The 19127-nt window shown below is 45.6% G+C and overlaps 1 protein-coding gene across 1 annotated transcript in view; it reads right to left on the reverse strand.

Annotated features, from left to right (window-relative positions):
- LOC139565636 (inositol 1,4,5-triphosphate receptor associated 2-like) overlaps positions 1-19127 on the reverse strand; it is a 27973-nt gene that overhangs the window by 4099 nt on the left and 4747 nt on the right. The window contains exons 3-27 of the mRNA XM_071386097.1: positions 18863-18970; positions 18207-18387; positions 17770-17828; positions 15865-15940; positions 15622-15780; positions 15368-15485; positions 13307-13357; positions 12610-12687; positions 12156-12212; positions 11778-11837; positions 11438-11502; positions 11122-11215; positions 10799-10945; positions 10371-10472; positions 8689-8840; positions 7790-7901; positions 6570-6831; positions 5819-5862; positions 4811-4910; positions 4447-4618; positions 4021-4096; positions 1191-1237; positions 905-993; positions 655-815; positions 121-205 (exon numbers count right to left, since the gene is read on the reverse strand). Coding sequence (XP_071242198.1) covers positions 121-205; positions 655-815; positions 905-993; positions 1191-1237; positions 4021-4096; positions 4447-4618; positions 4811-4910; positions 5819-5862; positions 6570-6831; positions 7790-7901; positions 8689-8840; positions 10371-10472; positions 10799-10945; positions 11122-11215; positions 11438-11502; positions 11778-11837; positions 12156-12212; positions 12610-12687; positions 13307-13357; positions 15368-15485; positions 15622-15780; positions 15865-15940; positions 17770-17828; positions 18207-18387; positions 18863-18970 — 2655 coding nt within the window. The remainder of the gene's footprint in view (positions 1-120; positions 206-654; positions 816-904; positions 994-1190; positions 1238-4020; positions 4097-4446; positions 4619-4810; positions 4911-5818; positions 5863-6569; positions 6832-7789; positions 7902-8688; positions 8841-10370; positions 10473-10798; positions 10946-11121; positions 11216-11437; positions 11503-11777; positions 11838-12155; positions 12213-12609; positions 12688-13306; positions 13358-15367; positions 15486-15621; positions 15781-15864; positions 15941-17769; positions 17829-18206; positions 18388-18862; positions 18971-19127) is intronic.

Genomic DNA, 19127 nt, shown 5'->3' on the forward strand with positions numbered 1-19127 from the left:
ATCGATATCGTTTTTCTAATCAACCACACAACGTGACAATTTAATTTTGACTTCAGTCAGTAATTAGACTTATACAAGTATTAGGAACGTTATCAGCTGAGGTATCTGGGGTTAACTCACTGTCCTTCTCTGTGGTAACACTGGTTTCACTCAGGTCCTCTTGTACCTTCCCTTCCTCGATGACATCCATACTGCGAGACAGCTCCTGGATGATTGTGGTGAACGTTACACACTCCGTACACACACACACTTCTCCCTCACTGTACACACACTTCTCGGTCTCGCTGTTATCCGCCGCCCCAGACACACACGATTCTAACGATCTAGCAGACTGTATCCAGTAACCAATGTCACATAGTACTACAGTATACCTAGCTAGATCTGTACAATCATCCATTCTGCCAGAGCGCTGTGAAGTGCTTCCCTGTGTAGATAAGCAGTCGACTTAAGTGAAAGAATGTTCACTCCCAAACAAGGCAGGAAAGACAACATTTTCACAAGGTCATGATACAATTTATGCAAAGTTCTCACTATCTCAGAGCTCTCATCTCAAATGATTAGTGCACTCCTTTTGATCAGAACTCCTTGTAGTGCACTAGGGATTAGGGTGCCATTTGAGACAGGGAGCCATATATCATTAAATAGACAGCTCACCAGTTCCTTCTTGAACTTGCTCCTGAGAACCAGGGAGTCCATTTTGGCTCCTGAGGGGTCAGGTGTCATAGCATCCCTTGAACCCTGTGACAGGTCAGTGGGCGCAACATTCAGTCCATCCATGGTCTGAGAGCCTCTGTCCCCTGCCAGACTGACTGTCCCTGTAGAGCCGGTGAAAGAAGTGTTATACACATGCAAACGCACGCACACACACTTGGCAGGAGGCCATAGCTCCTGTATTTCCTCCTACCTGACAAGTCCACTTCCACTGTAGGCACCTGCACCACCGACTCCTGTATGCCCTCCTCCTCCTCCTCCAGTACTGGTAACAGGCTGGTGCTGGAACACACACACACACGAGAGCGCTGCAGCAATTCACTACCGTGTGCCTCTATCACAACGTTCTAAACATTTCAAACAAAGTCAACATTAACCTCCTAACAGAAAATACATCTCAGCACACAGACAGCATATGTCAGAGAAAAGTACACTACTTCCATCATGTAACTAGGACACAATCATGTATCCACACTCACCTGTCCTCTGCTAGCACTCTCTCAGCCAGCTGGTCCTTGGTTAGCTTCTGAGAGAGAGAGAAAGAAAGAGGTGAGAGATGAATGCAAGTGGCCTTGTAACATACTTTCAGCACTACTCGTCAGAGGAAGTTAATGATCAAAAAGAGTGACACATGCGCAAAATTGCATACTGTACCTGTCCCATGGCATCAGAATGTTATCTCTGCTCTGTACAGTGAATAGAAAGGATGGAGAACGCTCATTTCTTACATAATGTGCTGGTTGGTGGAGAGCAGCTGTGTGTGTGTGTGTGTGTGTGTGTGTGTGTACAACGCATTTACACTGGCAGGGCAGTAAGTAGTGGGGGCGGTGGAATACAGAACACACACTACAGCTAGGTAAGAGCGGAAGGCACTAGACTATATAAAGCTGGATACTCGAGCGCAGAGCTATGCTATGAGTGGTTGTTGGGTAATGGAGCTGTGCATAACAATCAAGAAGAGAATGACGCTATAAAAACCAAACTCAAATCCCACTGCAAAACAGATACAAGCTGGATCCAGATCCCTTTTATGTATTATCTATGAAGCTTTTAAACTCTACACAACCCATGTTTCTAAACAAAACGGTTATTCAGAAGCGAGGACACGGGACAATCCAAGACTGTTGCATTTATTCATGCAACAGCCAGTCCAGGACATTGCATAATTTATAAGCAAACAGGGTGATGATGTCAGGCAGATTTGGCCAATAACGCCAGTGTCTTCGTTTCCTGCTACTGAATAACTGCCAGACTGGCAAAGCTGATGTTGCCATGAGTCATTAAGTGTTCATAAAGGGATTATAAAGGTGTAAGTGTGTTCAACCAAGTTTCAATATCGGGAATAATTCATATTTATCCCAAGAGTCCCAGGAAATACCGGTAAAAATCGGAAGTGCCTATATAAACTGTTTAAAACCAACATTTAGACACTCGCTATACCAGGGTTCTCCCAAAATAAGATTGTCTGTGCATTGCCGGCTTGGCTGCGCCACTAGCCTATGTAAGGATTTCACAGTAAGTGAAACTGATATTTAGTAATGATAGAGTAAATTTGATAGCCAATGACATTGTTGTGAATTGAATAGCCGTTCATGAATTCGGAGCTTTATTATGTTCCTCAATTAATTCAGCGCATTTCAATAGTAGCCTAGACCGAGGGCCAGGCTATCGCGACACGCTCAGGACGCACCCTGAGTAGGCTAAAAGCGTTTTCGAAGCATACAAACTTTACAACGGCAGTCAAACAAAAGTCAAAGCCCCAAAGCTGCTGAGCTTGCTAAATAACCAACTAAATTACATAATATCTTATATTTGGCAAAATCGAGTTGATGATTATGCAGATAGCAGGTCAGCTCATGAATAACCGAGAGATGATGAGGAAATTGTTTACATTTCAAGGCATCTTAAATGGGGATCAACTCTAAAAACAAATATCCATATCTACTCTCGTAACATTTGTTGATCCCACATTCTCTACGGAAGCTCTCATATGGGCAGCGGAGTGAAGCCGGGAAAAGTTCTAGCGGTATTTTGACATGCTTTTGATAACTCAACCTCTAAACTTGTTCGGGTCTCTGTGTGCAGTCCGGCAGTGTCAATTGTGTGTGTGATTTGAATTTATGGCGACAGTGTGAAGTATATATACTAGGATTCCATGCAACAACCTGCTTGGATAATGTGCTATTTAATTGTTTTGCCAATCTGCTGCTGCACATGTATATTTTGTGGAATTGCATTAGTACAGTATGACATTGGGGGAAAATATTGTAATTTCCCAGTCCTGGGATCCCGGTTATGGTTGTTAATCCTTATAGTTAACTTGAGTTTTATAAACTCACATAAGTCAAACTTGATTACTAGCCTACAAACAGAAACATAATAATAACTTCCTTCTCCTGTGTTTTTTCTCCCCAAGACACCCTCAGAGAGTTGGGTCACAGTCAGGGTCAGCCATCATCAATGGCGACCCTTGAGCAATTAGGGTTTACTTCCTTGCTCAAGCGCACAAAGATTTTTCACCTGGCTCAGGGATTCGAACTAGCAACCTTTCGGTTACTGGCCCAACGCTCTAACCGCTAGGCTACCTGCTCTTTCACTACTCTCCAGTCTACCAAACTGACACACAGATCCAGCTCTAAATGCTAATCCTCACCCCAGACAGATGAAACCTGCACTCTTTACTCTATTCGAAGAAATATGTTGGCTCCCTCTGGGAGTGCCACCCCACTGTGCCTACACAGAGCAGGAGACTGGAATAACAGAAATAGCATGTCTGTCGGTCGATGTACTCACAGCTAACCCCTGGGACAACACTGAAATAACCAAACACAAACCGGCTCAGAAAATATAGAGAAACGTTTAGTCGACTACACAACGGTATACTACACGTAAACATAAAGACTATTATTACACAGACATAACAGCCTATGAACACAATCTGGATGAAGGAACCAAATAAGTCATACTTGCCTCCCTTAGCAAAGTGTGCAGTGAAGCAACTGGAGCAGAATACTCACAGGAGGGAGGGACCATGGGTCCCCCTCCACCCTAACCCCCTCCTCTCTTGGCACAACCCTCAGCCGACCAGCCCCTGTCCATACCCCTCCATCCCATCCACAACACAGCACCACTCAGCCCAACCAGGAAGAGAATGAACAGAGTGAGAGTAAAAGAGGGAAAGAGAGAGCGATAGAAAAGAGGAAGTCAGAGGCGAGAGATGGTGTCACAGTGGTTGTGACTGTCAATGAAGGAAGTTAGTTTTCACATCATTGTGCCATCAGTAAAATACTTCCTGTGTATTGTACTGACCTGTGTGTCACTCATATTGGTTGAGGTGGTGATGTCCTCTCCTTTTCCTCTTTCACTGCCGTCTGTCTGCTGGGGGCTGACCCCGAGAGAAAGGTGAAAGGTCAGTATGTGTCGCTTGGAGTCCAACCAGAGAAATGATTTGGGGTGTGCTTATCTCTCTCAGATAGTAGGAAGCAGCTGGGGTCACTGACTGACTGCGCAAACCTATGACAGCAAAGTCACTGCCCCAGCCCCGATTACAGGTGCATCGGGGGTATGCAAAGTGTCGCTAAAGGGGCCCAATTACACAGCCAACATTTCCCTCATTCAACTTGAAAAACACTCATTTGACTGGCAAATGTGTCCAGAGGGGAAGAGAAGCATGCTACAGTGCACTCACACCGAAACTACGACTGTACTGTAAAAGCCACAGAGCTCTGATCTCACCTGCCAGTCAGTAAAATGGTCTCATCTATCACAGGGTAAGTGCAGCTGGGAGATACCATCTCAGCCAGCCTGGGGGGTGGACTGTTCCTAGCAGTGATGGTCCTGTCATGTTCTGGTGAGCCAGGCTGAGGTGTGTCTTGAAGGGGCACTATGGTGTCAGGGCTCATTGCATCTGGACAAAAGGGTGAGGAGGAGTCATAAGTGAAACGGCATTGGAGAGAGCCATCCAACTCAATGAAATATACTGAATGCATGAAGAGAGATACTAATTTGCTGTAGTTGCAGGCTAGAGAGAGTCAGGGATTACAGGGTGCAGAGAGAAAAATACTGATCAGAGGGGAGGAAGAGAGAGAGTCGGTCTTACCCGATAGAGAAGAGTGGGAGGGAGGGACTGGATGCTCCTCGGTGTCAACAGCATGCTGGTGGGCGTCCTCAGGCCCAACGCATTCTGGTAGTTTGGCACCCTGAGGCACAACACATACATATCATTTAAAAAAGAAAGAAAAAGTATGAATATGATCAACAGACGAGCATCAACATAACAGCCACCTGTCCATTCAGTTAATGTGAAAGGATGTAGCGATATCAGACTGGCAAGCAACAGTGCCTTTGCTTACCCAACAACAAAGCATAGAAAACCTCTGTATCAGTGTGAGTCACTGTCCATTCCCTATCCATCTGATTAAGAAAGCTCGACTTCAGAAGATGAGCCATTCCCTTTAGTCTATCTTGAACTAATGAATAAAAGCAAGGTTGTATGAGTTTGTCAAGTGGGAGGAAAGTAAAAAGTATGAGAGAGGAAGATGGAAAGAGTGTGTGTTCCAGCCTAGATTGGTCCATGTCCTGTTGTCTATTCACCGAGGTGTGGTTCACACTTCTGCTCCTGTTCCAATGCTCTTAAAATGCTTCCTTACTCTGTTCCTTCCTTGGAGTGGTCACTGATCAGACATGACAGGACTGGTAAAAGCTACACAAAACCAGAGTGATCAGGATAGGTAGTTGATTCATTCAAGGAAGAGGCGAGGGAAGGATGCATGTTCAAAGTATTTAAACGGGGCCTATGACCGTTCCCCCTTTTCCTGCCCACCAGCACCAAAGGAAGAAGTGGCCTCTTAAAACGATCACCACCACATACGGTCACATGCACTCCGACGACTACGTAGATCTACATGCTAGAAGGGACATCCCCATTCAAAGCAATGTTCCAAGGTGGGGGTTCTACTCAAATGAACACCAATTATTTTATATGACAAACAACCACCAGTCAAGTCTGCAGTGGACAACCAGAAAACGAATCCAGAGAAAAGCTTTAAAGCACACTGACACTTTAAGGTTACATACAGAGTAAGAGGTTTTAAAGACTGCCATCTACCTGTGGGGATAGACTGTTCACTCTCTGGTCATCGTCTGTTGCCGCTGTGGTTTTTGAGAGAAAAAAGGGAGAGAAGGGGGGAGAGGGAGGGTGGAGGGAGGGAGGGAGAGACCGGAAGGAAGAAGAAAAGCTAATTAGTTAAAGTTGAAAATCATGTCCGTGATATTCAGCTGGGGTCACTGGCAAGGTCAAACTAAGCCCCACCCACTACCATCATAGACCATATTATTAGCCCATTAAACTCCCTGTCTGTGTTAGAGTGGGTTTAGAGGCAGTAATAACCACATTCTTTGGGTTCTGGCAGCCAGTGATGCAGGGAGACCACTTCCACTGGGTTTGGATTACTTTAACACCTGGCCATAAAAGGCTGGGGTTTGCCAACAAACCACACACGCACACAAACAAGTCCCACACACACAGACAGACAGAAGGCTGGGCCGTCTAGGGGCTTTTAACCAGGACACACACTAAGAGGTCCCTAGCTGGAGACCCTGGCCATCTATGGCTGTCCTTGCCACAAACCCCAGAGGGCTGTGTGGGTCTGGTTCTTCAAGGGTGGCTGAGTGCTCTGTGACTCCAAGGATTACAGGGGTAATCCACACAGGCTTTTGACGAACTCACCAACCCCTGGTTTACCCAGTGTTTCAGTAGCTCAGAACCAGGAACTCCTGTACACTCACTAAAATACAGCCCAATATGGAGTTATAATAGGATATCATGATTACTAATCTGTGGAATCCTACTCACTCACCTCTCAGATCCTCTCCCTCCGTCTGGTCGGGTTCACTTTGTTCCGAGAGAGGAGAGAGAAGGGAGATCCCCCTCAGTCCCTCTCCCCCCACCACGGTCCACCTCTCCCCAACCTCTCCAGGCTGGTCCCCCCTCTCTGTCAGTCTGTCCTCCTCCGTCGGTCCCGTCTCCCGACTCTTGAAGTCCCTGTACGTCTCCACCCCCTTGTTCTTCAGGAAGTCTTGGAGGACAAACTCCTCATCCCAGTCCAGGTCCTCTCCAGCCTGACAAAGTAAATAAACTGAATTAAAACCTGTTCAGGGAATCAATCAAATCGATTTCTAAAGCATTTTTCACATTAGCAGAAAGAGGTTTTTCAGTAACTCTGCCTAGACACCAAGGAGCACGTAGAAGCACAGGAAAAACTGTCTAAAAAGACTCATGAATACAAAACAAACAGTAGGATAAAGTTACACTTGTTTATTCAATACGTCAATGTTTTAATTGCATCTGTCCCTACTTACATTTACATTTAAGTCATTTAGCAGACGCTCTTATCCAGAGCGACTTACAAATACTTAAATAAATGATAGATATATACATAGAATGGAGCCTGTTCAAAGTGCTAATTTGAGATTTCAGAGTTTAACAGCAAATCAGCAAATCAAACGGAGTAGGATGAAGTCACATTTTCCCGGGAATGCTGATCTAAGATCAATTGTGGGTTTCTCCTCCCTAATAGTTAAGGTTGGGGAGATGGTAAACCGATCCTAGATCTGTGCCTACGGCCGATAATAGACAATAAAGGCACTCACAAATTAACATTACAGAACAGGACAGAGAATATTTCTCCTGATCAGAAAGTGTTCAAAGTGTCCACTCAGCCTCCCACTCCATCCTTTAGCATCTCTAATAAACAGCCTCTCCATCTGGATGGAAAACGTACTCCAAAGTTATACAACTATTCACCATCTGAATCCTATTCTCCATGTTCCATGGCTCTCAATGCCTGTGTCCTAACAGTAGCCCAATATCCACTATACCCGACATCTTTCTCCCATACCATCTTTCTACAGTTATTCAAAAGCTACATGCCATCTGTGGCGCACAGGGGACACCTCTTCCCCCATTCTTTCCTCATCTCCCAATTAGTCCTACCTGTGGATCATCAAGGTCAGGGGTTTCACAGCTAGTCTCTGCTGTTCCGTCTACCTCTTCCCTCCATCTCTCTCCCCCTCCTACCTGTGTGTCCTCGTCGGGGGTCTGGCAGCTGGACTCCCTGCTGTCCCCCGGTGTATTTAGCTGGTCCAACTCTTCACGCAGCTGCCGCTTCTGATTCTCCTGCTCCTGAACCCTGCAGACGAGACGGACCCACGTAAATTACACACATATTTACACAGACAGACACGTAAAGCAACACACTCCCAAAAACATCAACAACAAAAAGGGTCACTAGCCACAAATACTTCTGAAACCACAGCAATCATGCATCCAGTGACTACAATGCAAATGAACAGATTCACTCTCACCCAGCCCATTGATAGCGTAGTGAAGGGTCCATAACATAACATACTGTACTCAATCCGCAGGCCCATGCAGTGTCCCATGCTGCTGTTGCCCAGCCTGTACTAGGATGATAGGGGCTCTCCAGAGCTCCTAACTTCCAGTATTGGACAGCTCCTAACACCCAGTCCCAGACTAGTCCAGAGGACCTGTGCACAGCTGGCTAGCCCAGACAACGTTCCCACAGCCTGGCCTGATAACAACGCCCCTCCCCCTTTTATCCTCCAGAGCAGGGCGGCAGTGTGGAACGGGCCCACGTGGCAGTGAGGCAGCTACAGACAGAGAGCCATACTGGGCCAGGACCCAACCACTACTTAGACAGGTTAAAGGTCACCCAGTCAGACCCAGAGCACAGAGACTTCGGGAGAGCAGAGGGAAGCAACCAAATATGACCAGATTCCTCCCTAGATCCCTCCTGTACAGAGTCTGTATCTTCTTAGACAATGACAGCCCCTCCCTCCACACTGTAAACCTTTCTTATACAAGACCCGCAAAATCTACTTGACCAGTGAGAGAAAAGCAGCACTAGTTCCTCTTGACCCTCACTTCCAACAGGCACACACTCAACCCCCACTCACCTGACTGACAGGTGTAGTATCTCAGTGCGGGACCTCCTTATGCTGTTGGCCATCTTGATCAGTTCGTTCTCCAGGGAGTCGGTGTACTGGTCCAACTGCTCCAGGCTGAGGCCCCACTCCGTCCTCCTCTGATCCAGCTCAGACTGCACCGCCTGGGGGGGGGAGAAAGCGCAGGGAGTCAGCCTCTTCCTGGAGCTACAGGGTCTCAGGCAGTCAGACAGCCTATCCAGCGGTACTAGATGTACAGTAAAGTATGTCCATCTCTTAGTCACAGTCAGTGACACTACTGCACTCACTCTTTACTCAAGAAGAATGTTTACTCTGGACGTGTCTGACGAATGCAGATTGGAGAGAGAAAGGAGGTGGGAGAGAGGAAAGGGAGTGAATAGAGTGACAGGGAGGGAGAGAGGGGGGAATGAAAGAGAGAGACAGAGGGAGGTGACAAAGACCGAACGAGAGAGAGCGAGAGTGTGTGTGTGTGTGTTGCGAGAAAGACTGAATTTACACTACAGCACACTAACTAAGCCACGCTGCATTAATAGGCATTGATGGGATAGAGATAGTTATATAACATTGTAGATTAGGGATCTCTGGAAAGGAGAGAGAGAACAGCCATATTATGTAATCCTCTAAAAGCTACGAGCAGAGAGAGTCCTATTCAGCTCAAACTCCTCCCTACTCTCCACATTGAACTCCGTAGGTGGCATCTCAATAGCCTAATTGCTCCTTTCCTTGTCTCATTTCCTGTATCTGCATTCTGCACTGATCTGAAAGAACAGGATAAGTGAAAAACCAAAAGGTATTTGCTCTCTTCTCTTGAATCTCTGAACCTAGAGAAACACCAACCTCTGCTTTGGTACAGATATGTGACCCCCAGGATACCTACACACACAAACACCTAGAGAGTTCTCTGGTACAGAGTGACTCAGTAACATCCTCCTCTACCACTGAGCTGGATAGAGGGTTGATACATCCACTCGAATGGTTCTCTAGTGTGTGAGTGAGGGAGAGAGAGCAATAGAAAAATAGTGAGAGAATGAGGGAGAGAGTGAGCAAGAGCGAGGACAGAGAAAGAGTAAGAGAATGAGAGGGGAAGAGAAAGAGTAAGAGAAAGAGGGGAAGAGAAAGAGGAAGAGAATGAGAGGGGAAGAGAAAGAGAGGGGAAGAAAGAGGAAGAGGGGAAGAGAAAGAGTAAGAGAATGAGAGGGGAAGAGAGGGGAAGAGAGGGGAAGAGAGGGGAAGAGAAAGAGTAAGAGAATGAGAGGGGAAGAGAGGGGAAGAGAGAGGAAGAGAACGAGTAAGAGAATGAGAGGGGAAGAGAAAGAGAAGGGAAGAGAGGGGAAGAGAGAGGAAGAGAAAGAGAATGAGAGAGGAAGAGAAATAGAATGAGAGGGGAAGAGAGAGGAAGAGAAATAGAATGAGAGGGGAAGAGAGAGGAAGAGAAATAGAATGAGAGGGGAAGAGAGAGGAAGAGAAAGAGAATGAGAGGGGAAGAGAGAGGAAGAGAAAGAGAATGAGAGGGGAAGAGAGAGGAAGAGAAAGAGAATGAGAGGGGTAGAGAGGAAGAGAAAGAGAATGAGAGGGGAAGAGAGAGGAAGAGGAAGAAGGAGTGAGATCGAGAGAGGGAGAGCGAGAGTGTGTGTGCCTGCGTGAGATCGAGATAGTGTGTGTATGCCCCTCACCTGCAGTCTGGGGTCTTTACTAGCCCCTGGTCCTCCATAGTGGTGTATGAGTCCTCTGAGTGTTGACAAGATGGAGAGGCCCTCGTCCTTAAAATCTCTCTTCTGAAAACAACCAGAAAAACAATGTGTTTCAGGCTATCCGTGTAACTAACTATTAGTAACTAAGTACTAATCAATTCAATTTTCCACGGAAGAAAATGAGTCATGCATCTACACCACAATCATAGAACAATGACATCATAGATGCACAAAAAGTAGTTTTCTCCATGCTTCTTCTTGCTTTTGAAATGTGTGCTGCTTAGATACCAGTCCCTGCATAGTGTATTGAGTGCATAATTAGGACAGTAAGGGCTGAAGATATCGAATGAATTATCAGGACTGCTGTATCTATAGTGTACAATTGGGACAATGTCTGCTGTATAGAGTACCAGTTTGTTGATGAGGCTCTTGAACTCCAGGGACATCTGGTCAGGTGTGGGGCCCTGCAGGAGCACTAACACCTCCCTGTCCAGAGACTCATCTAGCACAGATGCAAAGCTCAGCGGCGACACACACGCCGCACCCTGGAAATAACCCTGAAGCGGATAGGCTGATGGTTTCAGTAAACTATAGCATAATAGGGTCCCTGGAGCTGATGTTTTGGGTGAATACAGTGGATTGGTTCTCAAAGGTGTGAGCGTACTCAAACAGAGAGAGTGGGTGTTCAATTCACAGGCTGCAAACATGGAACAAGGGGATATATTTAACTGACCTCCGGAGGTGTTTGAGCAAGGGCCAGTTCTGTCTGCAGGGATCCTGAAGTGCTGTGGTTCAACCTGTACGCCACCGACAGGGAGATACCTGCACTGCAAGAGGGAGAGCGAGAGACAATAAGAGAATGCAAAAAAAGGATCATCCCACAGAGAAAGAGAGAGAGAGAGAAAGAAAAAAAGAGAGAAAGAGAGAGAGCGAGAGAAAGAAGAGAACCAAACTACGAAGACAAAAGGAAATAGTTAACAGAATACACAGCATTCCCCAATCCTGCTACTAGACCAGTCAAGGCTCCACCTCTAGTACAGTGTACTTACACTGCCATGTCTGGCGGCATCATGTGTATCTGGCTCTCCAGCTTGGTCTTGTCTGCTCTCAACAGCTGTCAGAGACAACAGACATCAAACACGGTTAGATAACAACACTACTGCTGCAGCTAATACATATTCACTGCAGCTGACAGATAGACAGAAAGACATGCATATCATATAGGGCCTTGCTGAGAGAGACAGAAATCATTTTTCAGAGCTCTCTGGTCGGCAGTTCAGAAACAGCATTGCTGCTTGTACACATCCACTCCTTTATGATCTAGTGCATGGGAGTAGAGGCTAAGGGGAGATTTGGGATAGGGTAATGACTTCCAGACAGCCTCCTCACCTCTGTGACTGATGAGTACTCCATCACTGTAGCCTTCAGCTCCTCAATCTGTCTGCACTTCTGTAGAGGGGAGACAACATGACAGCAATATTCTTGATGATCATATTTCCCCCAGGACAATGTCTCTGAAACGTTCTAAATGTACGGTCATATGAATGAACAGATCAACAGACCATGCCCTGAAGCCTGGGTTATTACTGATCTAAGGACCCAATCTACAATGTGACTTTCGCTCTGTTCAGCCGTGTTATCATAGAGAATGTACAGTAGGGGACAGCCCGACTACAACAATGACCCATCTTTATTCATTACTGAACAGTTACCGAAGAAAAAGTACTATAAAGAAATGCTTTGTTTTTTTATTCAGATGATACTGACCTGGAGTATGAGGGATTCCTTCTCACTCACGACAGCATCAAAGGAATGGTTTTGGACCTGTGGATGAGAGAGCAGACACTACACCGTGACACCGCTGGCACTCATCCACAACACAGACAGACCAATCAGGAGCAGGCGTGGGGATCACTTTGATCCTAAAGGCCAGTTACGTAGGTCCATAGCACTGCACTCCAGGACTTTTCAGAAGACCATGAAAGGCGAAACAAACATTCACACAACCTTAACTTCTAGGCAGAGTTGACCAGAAACAGATGAAGCCTAGTCCTGGACTAAGAAGAATTCTAAAATTTGAGAATCTTAATTGAAAGTGATTTTTTAAAGTTGAGAACTAGGCTTAATCTGTTTCCAGGAAACCGCTTTCTAGTTGCCTACCTTGAATTGCTTATTCCCTCGACAGTACAATAGCTTGTTCAATACAGTTATGTGGACCCACCTGCAGCTCAGCGTTTAGGTCACACAGTTCAATCATCCTCTTCTGGAGGTCATCCATCTCCATGGTGACCTTGATGTTCTAGTCCACAGGTAGGGAGGAGGAGGGAGAGATGCCTTATTTTACCCTACCATGTCAGTTAAAAGTGGACAAGGTACATTAGAGTAGATGGAAATGCTGTTCCATGGCTTAAATCCGTGTTTCCCAACCCTAGTCCTCCAATACACCCAACAGTACACATTTATATTGGAACCCTGGACAAAAACACCTGATTCAACTTGTCAACTAATCATCAAGCCCTCAATGAGTTGAATGAGGTGTGTTTGTCAAGGGCTACAACGAAACTGTATACTGTTGTGGGTACTCGAGGACCAGGGTTGGGAAAAACTGTCCAAGATCCTGGAAAAACAGCAGACAGGAAGTTCCCAGGGGAAGCAGATAGTCCTGCTGCTTTGTGGTTGTTTCTCCCTTGTAAGCACTCAACTGATCAATGACACTGATTGGTCGGAGAGCACAACCCTGATGACTCGCCACCAAATCAAATCTCTCATTAAAAGGAATGACAACCACGTAGAAGCACTTGAGGTGCCTTTAAGATGCCTCCGATTAAATACATGATAAAGTAATGAAATGACCCAAGATCAATGTAGATCTTGATGAAAGGGGTTCCGTGTGGAGAGAAAGGTATCCAGTACAGTACCTCATCCTGAAGACAGCTTATCTTTGCAATCAGACTCTGGTTCTCTCTCTCCTGTTGGGGAGATGTTGAGTTAGTATGACTGTGGACGTTGTATAGTTAGTTGGATACAGGTAACAGCCAAAGGAAACACCAAAACGAGACAGAACAACTTCAGTGCACCTTGGCATAGATTCTACAAGTGTCTAAAACTCTATTGGAGGGATGCGACACACTTCTTCCACGAGAAATTCCATAATTTGGTATTTTGTTGATGGTGGAAAACACTGTCTCAGGCGCCGCTCCAGAAACTCCTATAAGTGTTCAATTGGGTTGAGATCTGGTAACTGAGATTGCCGTGGCATATGGTTCACATCATTTTCATGCTCAACAAACCATTCAGTGACCACTTGTGCCTCGTGGACAGGGGCATTATCATCCTATGGCGGCATAGCCATGGTAGCCAACATAATGGCCTGTCCAGCATCTTTATAGATGACCCTAAATTAACTCAGGAGCCTCAACTGTGTGGAAGCACCTGTTTTCAATATACACTGAACAAAAATATTAAATGAAACATTTAAAGTGTTCGTCTTATGTTTTATGAGCCGAAATAAAAGATCCCATAAAATGTTCCATACAAACAAAAAAACGTATTTCTGTCAAATTCTGTCCACAAATTTGTTTACATCCCTGTTAGTGAGCATTTCTCCACTGCCAAGATAATCCATCCACCTGACAGGTGTGGCATATCAAGAAGCTGATTAAACAGCATGATATTACATAGGTGCACCATGTGCTGGGGACAATAAAAGGCCACTAAAATGTGCAGTTTTGTCACAACACAATGCCACAGATGTGTCAAGTTGAAGGCGCATGCAATTGGCATGCTGACTACAGGAATGTCCACCAGAGCTGTTGCCAGAAAATGTTATCTTAAGTTCTCTACCAAAAGCCGCCTCTGTCGTTTTAGAGAATTTGGCAGTATGTCCTCACAACCGCAGACCACGTGTAACTGCACCAGCTCAGGACCTTCACATTCGGTCTTCTTCCCCTGCGGGAACGTCTGAGACCAAACACAGAGAGAGCTAATGAAACTGTGGGTTTACACAACCGAAGTATGTCAGCACAAACTCTCAGAAACATTCTCAGGGAAGTTCATCTGTGTGTTCGTAGTCCCCACCAGAGTCTTGACTTGACTGCAGTTCGGAGTCATAACCGACTTCAGTGGGCAAATGCTCACTTTCGATGGCCACCGGCACCTGGGGAAGTGTGCTCTTCAGTGATGAATCCTGGTTTCAACTGTGCTGGGCAGATGGCTGACAGAGTATGGCGTTGTGTGGGCGAGTGGTTCGCTGAGTACAGAGTGCCCCATGGTGGTGGTGGAGTTATGATATGGGCAGGCATAAGCTATGGACAATGAACACAAATGCATTTTATAGATGGCAATTTGAATGCACAGAGATACCGTGACGAGATCCCGAGGACCATTGTCGTGCCCGAGGACCATTGTCGTGCCCGAGGACCATTGTCGTGCCACTCAGCCCCATCACCTCATGTTTCAGCATGATAATGCACAGCCCCATGTCGCAAGGATCTGTACACAATTCCTGGAAGCTGAAAATGTCCCAGTTCTTCCATGGTCTGCATACTCACCAGACATGTCACCCATTGAGCATGTTTGGGATGCTCTGGATCGACGTACACAACAGTGTGTTCCAGTGGAGTGGGACAACATTCCACAGGCCACAATCAACAGCCTGCTCAACTCTATGCAAAGGAGATGTGTCTCGCTGCATGATGCAAATGGTGGTGACACCAGATACTGACTGGTTTTCTGATCCACGCCCCCACCTTTTCTTTAAGGTATCTGTGACCAACATATTCAAATCTATATTCCCAAACATTTAAATTCCATAGATTAGGGCCTAATGAATTAAAAAATATATATAATAATCGACTGATTTCCTTATATGAACTGTAACTCAGTAAAATCTTTGAAATTGTTGCATGTTGAGTTTATACTTTTGTTCAGCGTAGATAGTTGAATAGCATGACAGTGAAGAAGTGTGTGTGAATATATACCATATGTTTGCTCTGAGCCGAGGCCCTGGCCCTGCCTTCCTCTGTACAGCTCAGACTCATCTTCATCTCCTCCACCTCATCCTTCAACATCTTCTCCTTCTGGGCCAGCTGCTGGCCTCTACATGGGGGAGAGAGGGACATTATACTAGGGTGTGTGTATGTGGGGCCTAATAGGAGGTTCAATTGAGAGAAGGCAGAATAGGAAGGCAGGCATCTCAAAAGTATGTGTATGCGTGACTGTGTACAATCCATACAGTCTGGCCTGTGACTTGAGCTCCTCGTTCTCCTCTGCTAGTTTCTGGTTATGGTCCTCCATGGTCTCCACATTCTGCTTCAGCTTCCTCACCTCCTCCTGAAGCTTCTGGTTACTGAACTGCAGGTCGGTCACACAGAACACCAGGTCTGACGTCTCACTGGGGATAAAAACACAGTCACATTCAGGGTGAAACACAGTTAGTCAAATTGGACAATTGCACGCACACACGAACATTACTTACAGATCTGCTCGTGACACCTCCCCTCCAAATGCCTCCAGACTGCCTGAGGTCATGTTCAGCAGGACAGACCTCTTAGCTGACGGAGAGGAGAGAGATGGAGTGAGAGAAGTGGTCTATGCTTAAAGAGAGAATGAGGGAGAAAATACGTTGACTTGCTAAAATGATGAGACGTTATGTGTGTGTGTGTAAGAGTGTGGTGTAGCGAGAGAGAGAGAGCTACTTGGAGGCATGGTACAAGAAAAAACCTTCACCCCTCAGAACAATCATCCGTTTCTCTGATAAGTCCTCTAATGTCTCCTATATGTCTGTGACAGGCTCAGAGTCTGACAGACCATACAGTGGCTTGCGAAAGTATTCACCCCCTTGGCATTTTTCCTATTACAACCTTGAATTAAAATATATTTTTTTGGGGGGGGGTTGTATCATTTAATGTACACAACATGCCTATCACTTTAAAGATGCAAAATATTTTTCTTGTGAAACACACACAAAAAAATAAACTTGTGTGCACAACTATTCACCCCCCCAAAGTCAATACTTTGCAGAGCCTTTTGCAGCAATTACAGCTGCAAGTCTCTTGGAATATGTCTCTATAAGCTTGGCACATCTAGCCACTGGGATTTTGCCCATTCTTCAAGGCAAAACTGCTCCAGCTCCTTCAAGTTGGATGGGTTCCGCTGCTGTACAGCAATCTTTACGTCATACCACAGATTCTCAATTGGATTGCGGTTTGGGCTTTGACTAGGCCATTCAAAGACATTTAAATGTTTCCCCTTAAACCACTCAAGTGTTGCTTTAGCAGTATGCTTAGGGTCATTGTCCTGCTGGAAGGTGAACCTCCATCCCAGTCTCAAATCTCTGGAAGACTGAAACAGGTTTCCCTCAAGAATTTCCCTGCATTTAGCGCCATCCATCATTCATTCAACTCTGACCAGTTTCACAGTCCCTGCCGATGAAAAACATCCCCACAGCATGATGCTGCCACCACCATGCTTCACTGTGGGGATGGTGTTCTCATGGTGATGAGGTATTTTTCCTTGATGTTCAAAAAGCTCAAAATTTGTCTCATCTGACCAGAGTACCTTCTTCCATATGTTTGGGGAGTCTCCCACATGCCTTTCGGCAAACACCAAACGTGTTTACTTTTATTTCTCTTTAAGCAATGGCTTGTTTCTGGCCACTCTTCCGTAAAGCCCAGCTCTGTGGAGCGTACGGCTTAGTGGTCCTATGGGCAGATACTCCAATCTCCGCTGTGGAGCTTTGCAGCTCCTTCAGGGTTATCTTCGGTCTCTTTGTTGCCTCTCTGATTAAGGCCCTCCTTGTCTGGTCCGTGAGTTTTGTTGGACAGCCCTCTCTTGGCAGGTTTGTCATGGTGCCATATTCTTACATTTTTTAATAATGGGTTTAATGGTGCTCCGTGGGATGTTCAAAGTTACTGATCTGTACTTATCCACAACTTTCTCCCTGACCTGTTTGGAGAGCTCCTTGGTCTTTATGGTGTCGCTTGCTTGGTGGTGCCCCTTCCTTAGTGTTGTTGCAGACTCTGGGGCCTTTCAGAACAGGTGTATATATGCACTGAGATCATGTGACAAATCATGTGACACTTAAATAAAATCCACCTGTGTGCAATCTAACTAATTATGTGAATTCTGAAGGTAATTGGTTGCACCAGATCTTATTTAGGGGCTTCATAGCAACGGGGATGAATACATACGCACAAACTACTTTTCCGTAAAAAAAAAAAAAATGTTTTTCATTTAACTTCGTCAATTTGGACTATTTTGTGTATGTCCGTTACATGAATTCCAAATAAAAATCCATTTAAATTACAGGTTGTAATGCAACAAAATAGGAAAAACGCCAAGGGGGATGAATACTTTTGACTGTATGTCTGAATCAACTCACCTGACAGGCTGTCTCGGAGTCTGACAGACTCTTGAGTCAGGTCCTCTGGTGTGTCGTCCCTGTGGTTGTGGTGAAGACAAGGAGACAGACACCCAGAAACATGACATTACATAGTCACACAGTATCACAGGCTTACTTACACACACACACAGGCAGGAATGCAGAGGTTAATGTATCTGTTACAACACAAAAGTTACAAAAGCTTATCTAATAGACAACAAGCTCTGATGAGAATATTCGGCTGCAAATTTGATATGCTTTTGCCCTTGTGACAGAACACATGAACTAGAACACAGCGCCCTCTACAGGCGAAAGTGGGGCAAGACGACATGCACTGCTATGTAGTGCACTATGTTTGACCAGAGTCCTGGTCAAAAGTAGTGCACTATAAAACAGAAGAGTGCCATTTGGTGGGACACAGAAAACAGCTCCAGTACCCATTCTTTCTGCAGTCATCGATCCACTCCTTCATGATGGCGTGGTAGGTGTCCAGGTCTATGGACACATCTTTGTGCTCCGGGTCCAGCATATTACACAGGTCCTCCAGCCCACTGTCCTCAGAACCACGGCTGGTGGTGTGACGCAGGTAGTCCACGATACGAGACACGTACACCTTACCTGAAGGAGCAGGAGGTGGCCAGGTGACTGTCTTTACCATAGTAATTGACTGGGTTACTGTAGTCAGTCTGGTAACTAGCATGGTAAGGGACCTCCCCAGGCGCCATAGCAATCTCCTTCCTCCGCCTGAGGTTCTTTTAGTAACAGCTTTTAGTAAACAAAACAGGACTGAAGAGACAACCACCCACAGGGAATTTAGAGCACTTGTACCACTTCATTGACTGCTTCAGAAACAAAGAAAAGAAAGTAGACCTGGCTACACCCCAGTGGCGTAAATTATTGGCTGCCTTTTTAACAAAACTTTATCACAGTGTGTGTATGAGATTGTGCCTCATTATGCGTGTTCGATACGGTGAGTCGGGATAGAAGTGTGTACTCCATAATGTGCTCGATTTGATATTTTGAGTGTACTTTCTGTGCTCAGTATATATTTGATACTTTGAGAGTTTCATGCTGTATGTGAGCGCGTGTGTACCTCTGCGCTGGGTGTCACAAACATGGAAAATGGTGTCTAGTAAATCCTCTTCACAGATCAGACTGACCTCAGCCATCATCTCCTTCCGGTTCTCAGAGGACATGGCTCCTAAACACACACACACACACTTTCTGTAACTACACTGGCCAATGGCCACTTCATCAGCCGACATCAGTGGCCAATAAACATGATTGTTCTTCTGTCAGTTGCATAACATTCCTTGAGGCAACATAATAAAACGTACATACTGGTGTGTGACATAAGA

This window comes from Salvelinus alpinus, chromosome 37, assembly GCF_045679555.1.
Source record: "Salvelinus alpinus chromosome 37, SLU_Salpinus.1, whole genome shotgun sequence".
NCBI lineage: Eukaryota > Metazoa > Chordata > Actinopteri > Salmoniformes > Salmonidae > Salvelinus > Salvelinus alpinus.